Source organism: Corvus kubaryi, unplaced genomic scaffold (assembly GCF_017639235.1).
Source record: "Corvus kubaryi isolate FWS band 111438036 unplaced genomic scaffold, C.kubaryi_AGA036_p1.0 133, whole genome shotgun sequence".
Taxonomy (NCBI): domain Eukaryota; kingdom Metazoa; phylum Chordata; class Aves; order Passeriformes; family Corvidae; genus Corvus; species Corvus kubaryi.
Window position 1 is genome coordinate 35,356,590 of NW_024580667.1, and position 14,952 is coordinate 35,371,541.

A 14,952-nucleotide genomic window follows, 5' to 3' on the forward strand; every position below is an offset into this window, starting at 1 on the left:
AATTTGTTTTTCATCATTAGAAGTTAAAATGCAGCAATTAAAATCTCATTCTAAAGTCGCCTCTGACAGCAGTCTAACGACTCATTAAGATAAATGAGATTAGTTAAACAAACACGGAATTTGACAGAATTTATAGGTCAGGCATCTTTTTTTTTCCTGTTAAACTGTTCCAGAAATAGCCACTGTTCATGCTAATTGCATACAGATCATACTAATGAGATCTGAATCACTGGTTTTACCAAAATTCAAAATTGGGTCTGCTTCATCAGTTCAACTGATCAACGTAATTCTTGCTCTTTGAGTATCCTATAAAACTACTGGGAATTTAAACTCTCAGAAAAAGAGTGGAAAACATACTATGCCAAAGGGAACTGTAAATAAATAGGGCTAGATATTTTTTGTGTGCTTAAGATGTTTTCTGTTCTTCTCGTTTCCTTGTCTTCCTGACCTGGAGCTCCCCAGAAGAAACTTCTAGTGATTACAGAGACTCTATGTTTGTGTGTTTACTGTGGGACTGAAGAAGACAGAATTTAAAACCTCTCTGCTTCTTAGTGAAGAAAAAGAGGGCCTATAAACAGCTTTTCGATCTCTCACCCATTTTGTATTTGACTTTCTCTGGTCACTACCAAGTACCTGCATGTACAGACAGAGAGGTCAGAACAAGAACTTCTGGCATCAATGCTCCTACTTCAGAATGAACAGAGCTGCTTCAACTAATAAAAGCCTCACTGCAAACAAAAACCTGTCCTACAAATATTCAGGGGAGAAAATACAGGTCCTGAAGCAGTCTGGTCTAGTAATACTAGCCCCATTTAGTGAACTAATTCACAAACCATTGTTTTTTCACTCTTTACTGGATTCTACTGATTACATTCAGCATTACCAATGCTGCCCTGCGGAGAAAATTCTTTCTAGTTTTGCATGCCCTTTAATCTTGAAGAAAACTAATAGACTGAAAGGATTTTTCAAACTATTGACATGCAACTCTTTCATTATGCTCATTTGCCTATAACTCAGCTCTGTATAGCCTACATAAAGTAAATGCAAATACAGCAAACCTAAAAACTTTCAGTTACATGTTGACGTTTTCCACCTATGGGAATTTCTCTTCCAGTTTTTCTTTGATATAACTTGCACTTAGCATGCCCTGCAATGGTTAGTGGGAATAGCCTGTTAGGCAGGCTCTGAGCCATGGATGAAATGGCAGCACTTGGTGTAAATCATCTTCAGAGAACACTTCTCTCTTGTCATGCACAAGGAGTACATTTGCTAGGGGATATGGACTGAAAACAGTGCAGTCTAGGCCGTTCAGATATCGATTATTCAAAGCTCCCTACCTGCAATATCCTATGTAGGTCTTGGCTCCTACAACAACTTGCCACTCTCCATCTTTCCTTCATCTATTTATTGACAAATCTAATATCCTGGGTCACTGAGGAAAACTAGATTCTAGGAAAGGTTGCCATGAAAAAAAGGAATTCCAGAAGATCCCAAGAGGACATCACAAGTTTGAGCTGCTGCTGAGTAGGCAAAAACTTAATATTGTCTGACATGACCTTTCTACTGCCATTGTAGAGGATGGCTGAATGTGGTCAAGCAGTTGGAATAGCAAAGAATGAACCAGAGGGCCTTTTATCCAGAGGTTACCTACATCTGCACATTATTATGGACAAACCCCTAACTGCTTTTGCAACTCATCTCCATTATTTATCCAACTACATGGGCAGCGTTGACTCATCAATCCAACAAGAGGCTTCCTCCACATCCTCTGCAAAGACAGGAGATGGATGATTCAGGACTACACAGTTCAGACTAGACATAGCTGCTCAATCTCGCTGGGATTCAGCTGCCTCATTTGTAGCAACTGCCTAAGGATATCTGGGCACTTGATGAGTATGGGACTGAAAGTTCATTATTAACAATAAAAATTTCAGAACGGTGAATCAGAAGTACTATCAGCCACATCCCAAAATCTACTGGAATTGGTGGGAGAGTCTGTTAGTTACCCTGTCTGTAATCACCTGCTATACTTGAGACAAAGATAAGATTAGATCACTGTTGTTGTCCAGTGTATTCAGATTAATAAATGCTTGCAAGAACTAACTAGAACTGACAAGTTCCTCTTACCATGAGCAGTTTGGGAACCAGGACAAGAATTCCTCCATCTCATCTCATTTGCAGTCTTGCCCTAAAGGTTTCTGTTCTTTTCTGCAAGGTCTTTCCGACTGCCCCACAGAAACAAATTCCCAGATGACTTCTAAGGGACCTGATCCTGTATGAAAATGTCAGATTAAAACTCCTTTCTCACTTCACCATTCTTGGCAAGGGCTCAGATATGAACCACATGTCTGGTGGAGGAATTTGGCCCACAGACTGCTTTTAATTAAAAGCTTGTCTATTGATATTAAATGGAGCATCACTGGCATTACAATGATGCAGAAGTAATTAATCCTAAATGAAATTATTTCCTATGTAATTTATAAACTTTACTTCTTCTAACTGGAAGAATTCCAAGTGTTAAAACAACAACTACTTAAACATTCAAAGCTGAAAAAATGCCAGATGACAGAAAACAGAGAAAAATCCTCATACTGCATTTTTGAGGATAATATTGAAGTGGGAAAAGAAAAGCTGTTGAGATACTTTATTAGCAACTAGATTAAATCCAGTTACCCAGTAGGTCTGTTCTTAAAAAGTTATAAATTCGATATATTTGTAGGCATACAAGAGAAGAAACAGGCCTGGATACAGTATCTGAAAGGATGCAAAATAGTAAATGCTACTTATAAAATTTTATATTCACTTAAATCCAAAGAATGTGAAATCTATTCACTTTTCTTAAGTAGCAGAAATGACTGAAAATCCTTCTTTTGCTACAAATCTGTTACTTGTACTCTAATTTTACTGGCTAATGAAGCAATTAATTAATCTGTTCAAATTGCTATTACTTTACTTTATACTTACTGGTACTTTTACTGCACAGGCAATAAAAAATAAATCAAAAGAAGAGTCATGCACCCACTTCCCCATGCTCACACTATCTGCTGATGCCAGCTTCAACTACTTATATTTCATCTCATATAGTGTGAACTTCAAGGCAATTATTTTACAGCTATTCTAAGTCCAAAACACAAACCACCCTCTTTTAGAATCATATACAAGCAAGCTTTTCCCTAATTATCAGTCTTGCCATTTGTAGAGTCATGCTTTTAACAACAGGAATAAATGCGAGTATTCCCTGTCCCCAGAATATCGGTATCTAAAGAGATGCTTTAAATCATTCCTGGTCAAGAATGAGGTATCTAATCTCTAAGAAAACCAACACACTAAAGGAGATGAGAGAGTTAATACTTATATTTACACAAAGATATATTTTACTTGCAAAACAGTAAAGTATATAACAACACATGCCTAACTAGGTATATTTTTAAATATCCTTCACTCCGATTAACTCTGTTAAAGTGTGCATAGACCAAGGCATTAGAAAAATTAAAAAGACTTCTTATTTTATAATTTTTGTAAAAACAATCTTGAAAATTTTATATTGTCTAAATTTACAAAGTCCTGTCGCTTTTTCATCAGTACTTATGTGAATGGATTCATCATTGCTACATGCATGTAGTGCATGGTGCAGATCACTGGAAGTGACCTGAAGTTCAATCAATACTGTCGTTCATCACTTACAATTCTGGGATTTATTTCCATTCTTCCACAAGAAAAATATATAAAAGTTAAAAATAAGGCCAACCATAAAGAGCACATCTTGTCTCCCAGATCTAATAACTATAGGACACGTTCCACGCAGAGGACCTTTCATCTAGATTTTCTTAATTAACTTGGAGAAACTAAAATCAGATTTTATCAGGATACCTTAATTCTCAATACTTTTAGCTTGTGAAAAGGAAGCATACACAGAATTAGTCTCTTTGTCCTTTTGCCCATATCCACTCTGTGGACAGAACAGAAGACAATCAGCCTGGAACACAGTTACTCCTATCATTCTCTTGTGGATGAAAAATTTCTGAGGTGGCACTACTAAAAAAGTAGCCTACGACAGAGTAATTGGATCCTGCACAGATAAAAGATCTTTTGTGATCAAAGCAAAAAATAAAATTAAACAACCACCATCTTCAAACCACTGACCACAGAACTTTGATGTCTCTATAATAATTTCACTGGAAGTATAAGTGATTAAAAAATTTCTTGCAATATATCTCTATATTAAACTGATAAAGGATAGAAGGGATTGCCTTGCAAGTAATACTCATACCACTCTTCATTAGAACTGTTTTGATCAAAGTTTTTTTCACTTGAATTGTATCTTTCATCCTGTTCTCTTTCTTGCCCAAAGAAGAGTTTGGAGTTTCAAAACCTCCATCACCAAATCAGCCTGTTGAACTCACTGAAGAAAAAGACAATACTGTCATTTTTCCTGACAATACCGTTATCTTACACATGCCTGATTTGTACCCTCAGTTCATCAGATTATTATAAAATGAGTTACGAAGATGAGTAGACCAGACATTCTTGCTGTGAAAAAATTTTCCAGCATATTTCAAGATTTCAACAAGTCTTGGTCTTGAACATCAAGCTGCCTGCATTTGGCCGCAAGTTTGTTTTTTTTTCTCCTAACTCTGTTGAGGCACTCATAAGTTGCTCTCCTTATATGGGAGAGAAAAAGGATTGTAATAGACATACAAAAGAGCACAATGTACCTACTTGATTTGATTGTTTGTTTTGTCAAAATAACTAGTCAAATATCAAAGAAGCTACAACGCATACCTAAAACATGACTTCATACAAAGAATGAGTGACTGTATAAAGAGGTATCTAAATCAGTAATAATTTTCCTCTCCTCCTGCCTTTCAGAGGAGACGCAAACTGTTAAGCATCACTGAGACTTATTATTGTGTTCTAGCATCCTTTCCCTCTGGCTGGTCTGTACGACAATAATGTCTGAAATAGCCCATGCACTGAAATAATTACCAGCCACTCATCATGAGCCCCAGGAGATGCAACCACTCCAGTGAGCAATCACAGTATCCCCTGGTCTCATACACCCTGGTCCCTAGCAGCTGAAGACCTGCACACCATCTTCATCACTGAGGCCAACAGAAACATCCTCCTCTACCTCCTCATCAAGCTGAAGGCTTCCAAAGGAATACTTATTTCTAGGCATGGGAGACGAGCTCAGCACAACAGGGTTTCCAAACACCAGGGGGTGAGTGAAGGGGTTAATGACTTCTGAGTCAGAATCACTGGATTCCGTCCCACTGCTGGTGGAGCCCTCCATCATCTGGATTGCACCCATGTGATCCATCATGCCACTGGCACGCAGAGACTGCATGACTGGGCTTTGCTTTGACTGTGCCCCCACTGGCATACCATTGGCCATCATTTTGCCTCCTGGAGAGGACATCTTAGCCACCCCACCTCCTTTGCAGTATCTCTCTGATCTATACTCCTGCCCAGGGCTTGAGGATATCTGGCTTAGGATAAATGGATCTGTAACTGACTTATTGCAGAGATTTGGGGTTTTCTGTGCACGAGGCCGTTGAGAACCTGGAGAATATCGGCAATACTCATGGCTGTCCTCCTCCCCGGTCCTCACCCTGCAGTCGTGCCCATTTTCTGAGACATAACCCTGAGAGCCAGTTCTACTCAGGCTCATGTTAGGGCTTGACTCTTTGCTACTGGGAGGCAATGGAGTGGCCAGCGGACTACGGCTCCCCGGGCCTCTAAACATTTCGTCAACCAGAGAGCTATGCCTTGGCATCCTGGGGCTTCCCCCAGTGTAGAAGGAGAGATTAGCTGTGTTATCATCAAGGTACTCTTCAGAGAGATACTGGGAAGACTTTAGAGAAGCTGAGGAATCCCTATATCTAGTTCTATTGCGATTTTCATCTCTGTAGTGAATATAGGCACCACTGGTCAAATCACCCTCATAATTGTCATTTGTTTGGGAATATGACCGGGTTATTTGTCCTCTGAGGAGATCATACTCGCTATCTACATCACTGCAGTCAATGAAAGGAATGGAGGTGCTGCTGCCATGAGCAGCCCTGGAAGCTGGACCTGTGCTTGGCTGCTGTGATTGAGGTCTGTTCTGCTGCATCCTATCCTTAGCAGGCTCCTCTTCTTCCTCCACTGTTGAGACCACTGCTCCATCCACCTTTCTGCCTTCCTTTGGACTCTTCTTCAAGGAAGGGCTCTTGTGCTGTCCAGTGTCTTCTGTTGAAGCTTTCAACTCCTTTCCTTGCCGGCAGCTCTGTACTGCTGCAGCATCATTGTTGTCTCCATAAGCTCTAGCACTCTGGAATGATAATAGAGGGAAGGCAAGGGGGACACAAAGGAAAAGACAAAAGGGGAGGGAGGGTGGGAGGAGAGAGGTTTGGGAGGGACGGGAGCCAGAGGGAAAAGGCTACGTGTAATTACACACAAGAATTTTGCACTGCATCTGCAGCAACATAGGAATCTCTTGAAAACAGAAGAGGTAACCCAAGCCTCAAATAATTAGAATTTAAAAAAGAGGTTTCTGATCTTGAAGAACAGAAAAAAAATACATAGGCTAAACAAGGAAAGAGAAGGCAGACATAATGCAGTGATAATGAAATAAGGGGTATTTGAGGTGTTACCATGCTCTAAGGCAGCCATTAACACTCTAAGAACATCAACCTGTTCACACTACTCTGAGAAGTTGGAGGAAAAGACAAAAACATAAGACAAATTCTGCACAGCCTACTTAGATACAGGAGAAAAGTCATGTGTGGGCTTTTGAGCACCCCACATTCACTTGCTGGAGCACACCTGCCACCAGTTCTTAGACTGGCTTTTCTGCCCAGAAGCCATGCTCCATCTACCTGAGCTTGTCTTAGCAACATTAAAATGCTACAGGCTATTTGAAATGGGCCCCATCTACAACGAATTTCTCTGAAGTTCCTGAATTTGCAGAAAGGAGAGAGCCTGTGAATATCAAAAGGAAGTGAGGCATGGAAGGTGATGGTTCAGGTAGCATTCTTAAATGCATTAACCTAGTAGCTTGCTCCTGACATTTAAGCTCTACCTAACACAAAGTTACGTGATCAAAGGTTCACCGCCACAGACACAGATTAGCACAGAGGAACACTGGCAGGTGGAGAAACCACAACAACCGAGTCAGGAAAATGCAGCTTCCTCATCTGTCTCCTCTGAAGGCTGTCCCAGGAGAGCCATCAGCCCATATGTTTGGTGTGTTTGGGATGCCAGCAACTGGAGAGACCAGAGCCAAAGAGTGGAAGAGGGTGAGGCCACTGGCACTGTCTGTGCTCGTGGGAGTGCTGTTTTCTGTGTTTACATGTGTGGCTGTGTGTACATGCACTGTATGTGTGTATTCATGTGGGTGCCTATAGTGAATACATGGTCAGCCTTACTACCAGCTGGACCTGGGAACTAGCAGCTGCTGCAGACTGTTGGGCTTTTGGACTTGTGAACTCCTAACACATAGCAGCTATCAACATAAGATAAATACATTTGGTATCTACCAGAGATACTGGCTTAGAAGGCCAGAGCTGCAATTTTTGTGAGGAATTAACTGTTCTCCTCCCTTGTTAATACTAACCTAACACCTTAAAATGGGCATCCAAGACCTCCCAGCGAAGAAAAGTAATTACACTTCCCCCAAATGCAATAGCCAGCTACAACCTAGGACCCTGGCAGCAACACTGAGGGTTGCAATTTTTCAGATGGTCATTAGTACAGCTCAGACAAGCTCACCATTTATATTTGTCTGGTTGTCTGTAAGCAATGCTGTTTGACTCTGCAGAACCTAAAGCTTATAACACCCAGGGCTCCTTAGCTCCCAGTTAAATGGTAAATGAGCAGAAAACTATGCTCCTAGGGTTTCAAAACAGCAATCAGTGGAGGGTAATCTAACAAGAAATGCTTAAAAGGATTTCATTTCCAGGGTTTCATCAACATCACTGACTTGTTTTGGCACCTCTGTATGCTGTTCTGAAGGCTGTGCAGTCAGACTCCTGATGGAATGAATCTTGCTGTGTTTCCTGGAGATAAAAGGAAAATCACGTAAAGAGCTATTTCAGGGTTTTTTTTCTACAAACAGGAATCAAGAGACATGCCTCTTTTAAAACAAAACCTTTGAATAACAGCTTTCATAAAAGTTTGCTCCAAAACAGAATAACATTCCTCCTTTCTGTAAAATTTAAATGTGTTATGTGTTGCAAGCCTACCACTGTAAGAATAGGGAGAAGCACTGAAGCAAAATGGTCTATCGGGTAAGCATGAACCTTAAGCAATGGACTGTTGTCATGGTCTTTGTGGCATTTTGGCCATCACTTTGAGCTCACCATGAGCATAATGAGTTCAGACAGAATTGGCTCTAGCAAGCTGGAAGAGTTTCAGTTTCCCTGGAGACCTCTCCCTTGAGCTGGGCTGTACTTTTTCTTACTTTCAGTTTTATTTTGAGCTGAGTATGTCTGTTCACATACATTAACCAAATCCCAGCAAAGAGGGTGCAAATCAAATTGGGAGAAAGTTACCTGTGATAGTAGGACGCTCATTGCTGAAAAAACGATTGAAGACTACTGATTTCTAGTGAACTATAAGTTATGAAACTTCTGCCAAAACATTCAGGACCATGGGGATATTACACATGATAAGCTGTCAAACCAGCAGAGAAGGAATTTTTTCCTTGGACTGATACCAAGATCACAGAATATAACTAACTGGAAATCATGACTTTTCTTAGATTATAACATATTTGGATAATTAATTTATTTCCTCTCACCTTTCAAACTGCACTTTTTTGTGCCCTCCTTCCTTAACATAGTCAAGAACTTGCTTCTGAGTCCGACCACTGGAAGAAAACCAGAGTTAAAGTATTTAATACAATATACCACCTGGCCATCATAAACATGTTTTTTGGTTTGCATATAAAGCCACAGCAACCAGAAAAGTATTTGTCACTATCAGCAGAAATCCATGTTAAGATCATACAGAAGGGGACATGGTCAGATACACAAAGATTTTTACCATTTTGCATGTTACTTGCCTCATTTTTTTTGCTATGGAGCTACTTTTTGATGCCATTTCAGAACTGCTTAAATTCAGTTGTGTGGGCCCTATAGGGTCCTACATTACTGGGAAGTCACTACAATGGAAAGTGAAGCAGGGGTTAAGCTTTCCTCTCATTAATTAATATATTCTTGAATCCTTTTTAGTCAAATGCCAGCTTTATCTGATATCAGTAAACCCTGGAACCAAGATGAAACCTCCTGACATGCACTTCATGACTTAGTTGCTACTATAAAACACACCTTTTCTGCAGAGATTTAGGCTGGAAATCCCTTTCTCCCCTTCTGCTACAGGGTGTGAGTGAAGCAGTGAGAATGCCCAGCGTTGTCTACTGTGCAAAGCTATAAACTCCAAAGCAAACTGAGAGCAGCACAGGAAACCCACACCTCAAGAATGATCAAGTGAGAGCCAAATTCTTCCAATTCATTAGAGGCTTTCAGGGCCTGAAGAAGTTCCTGAATGTAGTAACAGTTCACAGTGAGTAGAGGATGTGGCTAAAACCTGCTTTCCAAAGCCTGAGGGAAGTTGAATGCACCTACAGTTTTCTATATACTGAGGCAGAAACGTAACAAGTTATATATCTTGTTTACCCAAAATAGGTCCTTCCATCTTAATTAATTTACTTTGCAGGCAGCAAACTAAGTGGGAAGAGAGGTAGAATGGCTATATATACACTGTGTTCTTGCACAAGGCATCTAGAGTGCATCATTCATTTCAGCAAAGAGCATTTATGGCTGTACAGCTTGTATCAGCTTCACAAACAAAATAAACTGTATGAATAAAAGGATTTCCCCCTGGCATACACAATGCAATATCTACAATGATGCTTCTGCCAGTGTAAGGAAAAAAAACACCCAACACAGTAACCCAATTATTAAAAGCTTTCCTACAGTTCTAAGAATACTGCAGATAGAGCTGGTCTTAGCAGAGGTGGTCATCTCCCATAAATCCTTTGCAAGCATAAATGTCTCAGCATAAAGACAATTTGTTGCTTTTAACTGCATAGAGATGGGTTTTACCACAGGGACATACAACAAAAATACAAATCTCTACTCTGATACATAGGAAAGACCCCATCCTAGGAGCAGAGGATTCAAAGAGTCCCAAAAAATTACTAGCTAGTGTTGCTTAGGACACAGGTGAATTTTCTTACGCAAAACCATCTGGACCCTATATACTTTATACCTTACCTCCAAAAAGCTACTTTGCAACAGCTAGTACAAAATTAATGCAGGGTTTTTCCCTACAGTGTTCTTTGCAGTGTTTTGGCTGAGAAGATGGAATGGAAAATATAAAGGAGCAAACTACAATGTAAAGAAGGTGAGCTGAAAATAACAGGTTTAATCCTAGACCATTATGGATGTGATTTTGAAATGGAGAGGCAACAAAGGTAGAAAAAATGCATGTCTTACCTGAACCTAAATGAAGAACCTCTAGAAAAAAGAACAGGTTTAGGCTTTGGTTTAGGTTCCTCAAAAAGCCTGAAAAAGGCATGATGCTCCACACAGATCTTCCAGAAAGACTTGCAAAAATCTCGACTGGCCATAAGGAATTCCAGGGTGTCCTGGAATGAACTCTGAAAATTGGGATAGCATTTGCAACGTAAGCTGGTAAGCAACATAGATTAGAGAAATGCATTGACAAATCAGGCGCTACGCTAAAAAAAAAGCTTCTTCCCAACTTACTGGCTTTCAGGCTTAACAGGCCCTATCCTTCCAACTTTGAGACATCACCAGTCTGCCTGTCAGTATCAAAGCTATTGCTCAAACTTCCTTTCACTGACAAATATGACAGAGATAAAGCAGTGGTTTGAATGTTAATGAGAAGAAGTTGTTTACATGCTATACCTTAAGAATTGATAGAGTACCAAAGTCACAACCAGAAGATGACTCTGGGACATTCTATTATGATTGATTCAGTTTACATGTCCTTTGCTAGGACTGCTCACCAGAGATGCCAGGTTGATGTGCACAGTACCAACAGTGAACATAAGCAATTGAAGTATTCATGAGGTGATAAAAACCACGTGCAATCTGTGAGTAGAAATTTACCAAATAACCTTTTGTCAACTTCATCAATTCCTAACAAGGACTTACATTCACATCAGGCCGTAGTTTGATAAGAAAACGTTTCCTCTTGAAGCTCAGCTTTCGAACCTTAGCCCAGTTGAAGGCATTGATCTTGGTGTGACCCTACAGAGAACAAAGCCAGCTGGGTTTAATAATTTCAGATCTGAATGGAAAAATCTAAACCACTAAAGAAAGCTTGTCATAAATTAATCATCTGTTCACTTAACTTGAAATGATGGTACTTCTTATAATTCTTCCTCTGGTAATGCAAACCATAAACATCTGGTGCTATGACTGAAGGCAGGCACTTATGGTTAAACTCTTGCAATACAGGACTAGGTATAGTGAGTTACAGTGAAAATATCCAACCCAGTATCACAAGACAGAGTGCACCAGATTCTGCTATCTTGTGCCACTATGCAGATTCAAGATTTTCTGTGGACTAAATCACCTTCCAACGGTGCCTCACTCTATTTCCACCAGTGACAAAGAATGCAGACATGTCACCTCACTTTGATGAAGTAGATTTCCTCCCTCTTTGTGTGTCTGCAGCGCAAAACAAATATCCCTTTAAATATTGCTTAACTGTGGAAAACTACAAGTTTTGTATTGGAAGTACAAAATACTGTGTGTGTTTTGACCTTTCATAGGGAGTACCAGAAGCAAAAGCAATCTAAACAAATTATTTGTCTCTGAAGAGCCACAAAATGGTTTTCTGGGAAAAAGCAACCAATACCATAAGCAAGCAGCAAGAAGGAAATTATTTTCATAATATTCCAACTCCCTGCCACTACATCATTAGCCCCTACCCTTCAGAAGTTTCATTCTTAATCTATGTCAGCAGGTAATGGGGGTGTTATTTTAAAATATTGCTTACAGCAGTTTGTTCAATGAAGACTTCAATACAAGTATTCCTAGAGCACAGCACAGAAGTTTCAGAGAACTACTACAGGATTGCTAAATGCAGAAAACCACATTGATTTGGGTGCCATCACCAGACAGATGTAGGAGTAATGACAGTGTAATGATCTCTGCTAAGTCAGCCAGCTGTCTTAGAATCACATAATTAATCTACTTAAAATAATCAGCAGCACTGACACTGATTTCTAAATAAATGGCAGACTTTAAAATAAGTCTGACTACAGCTTATGCCGTTTGTGAGTGAACCTTTACTTTCATTGGGGTCATTCTAAGGAGATCCTCATATTTCAATTTCTATCAGTTATAACCAAAATAAAAGTAAGAACTTAGCCCTTGACCTATAAAGTGGTTGAAGGACACCCTAAGCCCAGTGACAGACGCCAATTGCTGGGCAGACTCCAGCAGGTCAGGGCCCGACTTCCTTTTCAGTATTCAGTCTTGGAGCTTGACCCAGTAAAATTTCCAAGCTTTTCAGAAACTTTGAAAACAAAACAAAACTGTTTTGGAAGTCCCAAACACATTAGGTCAAGAAGAGATGACTTCAGACCTTGACAAATCAACCCTCAGGCCATCAACCTGCAGCTACACTTTACGGAAGGTTCCCAGCTGTCTGCTGGGACTCTGAGGTCCATGCTGCTTTCTGTGGATAGATACTTCCACCTTGAAGACAGTCTTAATTTATAAGTCTTGGCAATTCATTAATTCAGCTGATGAAAATGCTGTGGGGGAGCAGGGGAAGTGTTGCTGCCTGTTCTGAGCTTCCCCTCCCCTCCCCTCCCCAAGACACTTGCCTCTGCCATGTGCTCTGAGCTCCTTTGTTCCAAGCAAGGCAAAGCCAAATGTAACTCAGACTCTTCAGCAGTGTCTGATTGGCCGCTCACCCCGGGTCCGCCCCCAGTCCGCCCCTTTCCCCTTCTCCCAATAAAAGAAGGGCACAAGACGGGGCCCATTCTCTGTGGCTTTGCAACTCTTTCTGCGAGCGTCTCTTGTCGCCTGTTTCTTTTTGAAAGCATCTAACTGCGGGAAATTAGGCGAGCAGAGAGCTATATTTCTCCCTCTTTGCTTCTGCTGGTGGTATCAGCTTTGCAGCTGATACAGGTACCGATTTTAGAGCTACTGAAATGCTGGATTGCCCGTGCTACCTCTCTAGGTTGCTCGAGGCTTTCTAAGGCATTGAACTACGAGCGCTAGCCGGTAAAAAGCTGAAAAGATACCTCTCTCAGGGAAGGGCCCGAACATACAATTGCTTGAGTTACGTGCGTTTCTAACAACATCCTAGTGTTCTCATGCTTCAACCTATGCTTCAGTTTTGGGGTTCTACTACTACCTCACTTAAAAAGATCAGGGATCTTTTTAATTTGCTGCCTCTTTTTGGTTGGTTGGGTATTTTAAACTCTGATCTCACAGCATTTGGGTCAGACATTTCTGGACTTGTTTGTTGCTGTTACTTTTCTTTATGAAAGGACTCAAAGTACTTTGTAAGGCTGGAAATACTAGTATTTTGATTATAGTCAAAATGTTAAAATTAATAGTCTTTTTAGACAATTGTAAAAAGGGATATTTTGAAGAACAGCTTACTGACTGTTTTTAACACAGAGTGAGGTAAGCATCTAAAGTGAAAGCAGTTGACACCAGCTGACTACCTGTAGCTTCACAATTGTAAAAGCCCAATTTATTATTTATCTAAGGGGAACAGCAGAATGAGAATTTGATAAATTTACTAACGATGCTTCATGAATATTTACTAGACTGACTGGGGTAGGAAAGGACAGGAAAAAAACAGAAGGAAAACACTTCGGATCTTTAAGGGAAGGAAGTAAGATTCATGGATTTAGCAAAGGTACAATGGCCAAGGCTGGTCAAGAAAATTGTAAGAATTCTAACAAAGTAACACTACAGAGAGCTTATATTTACTGCCTTCATCCTTCTGCATGGATTCCAGATGTCTGTTGTTTTACTTGTCTCTGCTTCTCACCCATTTAATACGCACTATGCCTGCAAGACCTACCTGCTCCTACATGTAGGAGAAGCCAGCATAACCAACCTGCAAACTGTGAGCCACGGCCCAGTTTGCATCTTGAACAGCACATTGTGGATGCAGATGGGGCTCTACACTGCATATTCACATAAGGTAGGAGTCCCTACCTAATGCAGGACCTAATGCAGCTACAACAGGTTTAAGATCATTCCTAGAAAAAATTTTGGAAGTTCCTGCCTTTTCCCAACTGAATACTTGTAGACGTACATGGCTGAGTTCCTGCATTCTTACTGCTGTCAGAAATCTCTCTGCTTTATGAAGTACAGAATCACGTCCCGAGCAGCTCTAACCTGAAACACCAGAATGCCTGTGTTGGCAACAGCCAGGTTGATTTTTGTCCCCTCCCTGTCCTTGGCTGGATGCAAGCGTATCCCGTACATCTCCAGCCGACGGGCAATCTCCAAAAGCTGGAAATCAGACTCTGCTGGTGTCTGTCCCCTTGAGAAAGAAAACAGAGAACACTCACAAGCTTGTCGCACCTTTTAATAGAGATCAAGAGGTCCTCCAGAGAACAAAGAGACATTTGATCAAAGAGACTGAAAACTGTCAGAGGTATAGTATCTGTATGGTTTTTTGCTACGTCCCCAGACTTGTACCAGCTAGAACAACAACTTACTCTAAACAAATATCAAAGAACACACAGATTTTACAGTCTATTACAAATTTTGACTGCTCCAGTTCTGAGACACTTGATACAGCTAGATTTCAAACCATTAGCTCTAACAGAATTTACTACCTCCCTTTGTTTTTTCCACTGGAAAACATGCCATATTCCTAAAAAAAAATCATGACTGGAAGCATGCAATGATGCTATTCATTGTAAAAGGGAATGTAATACCACAATGAAGTAAAACA

The 14,952-nt window shown here is 40.4% G+C and overlaps 1 protein-coding gene across 5 annotated transcripts in view; it reads right to left on the reverse strand.

The window, feature by feature from the left end:
• The window catches only part of FARP1 (FERM, ARH/RhoGEF and pleckstrin domain protein 1), a 204,294-nt gene that overhangs the window by 40,149 nt on the left and 149,193 nt on the right, over nucleotides 1-14,952 (reverse strand). For 4 of the 5 annotated variants that reach the window (XM_042043434.1, XM_042043406.1, XM_042043395.1 and 1 more), the window contains 6 exons: nucleotides 14,388-14,535; nucleotides 11,166-11,261; nucleotides 10,482-10,645; nucleotides 8,783-8,851; nucleotides 7,964-8,039; nucleotides 6,076-6,313 (listed from right to left, as the gene is read on the reverse strand). In XM_042043434.1, coding sequence (XP_041899368.1) covers nucleotides 6,076-6,313; nucleotides 7,964-8,039; nucleotides 8,783-8,851; nucleotides 10,482-10,645; nucleotides 11,166-11,261; nucleotides 14,388-14,535 — 791 coding nt within the window. The remainder of the gene's footprint in view (nucleotides 1-6,075; nucleotides 6,314-7,963; nucleotides 8,040-8,782; nucleotides 8,852-10,481; nucleotides 10,646-11,165; nucleotides 11,262-14,387; nucleotides 14,536-14,952) is intronic. The other variant, XM_042043425.1, reaches the window with a different exon arrangement.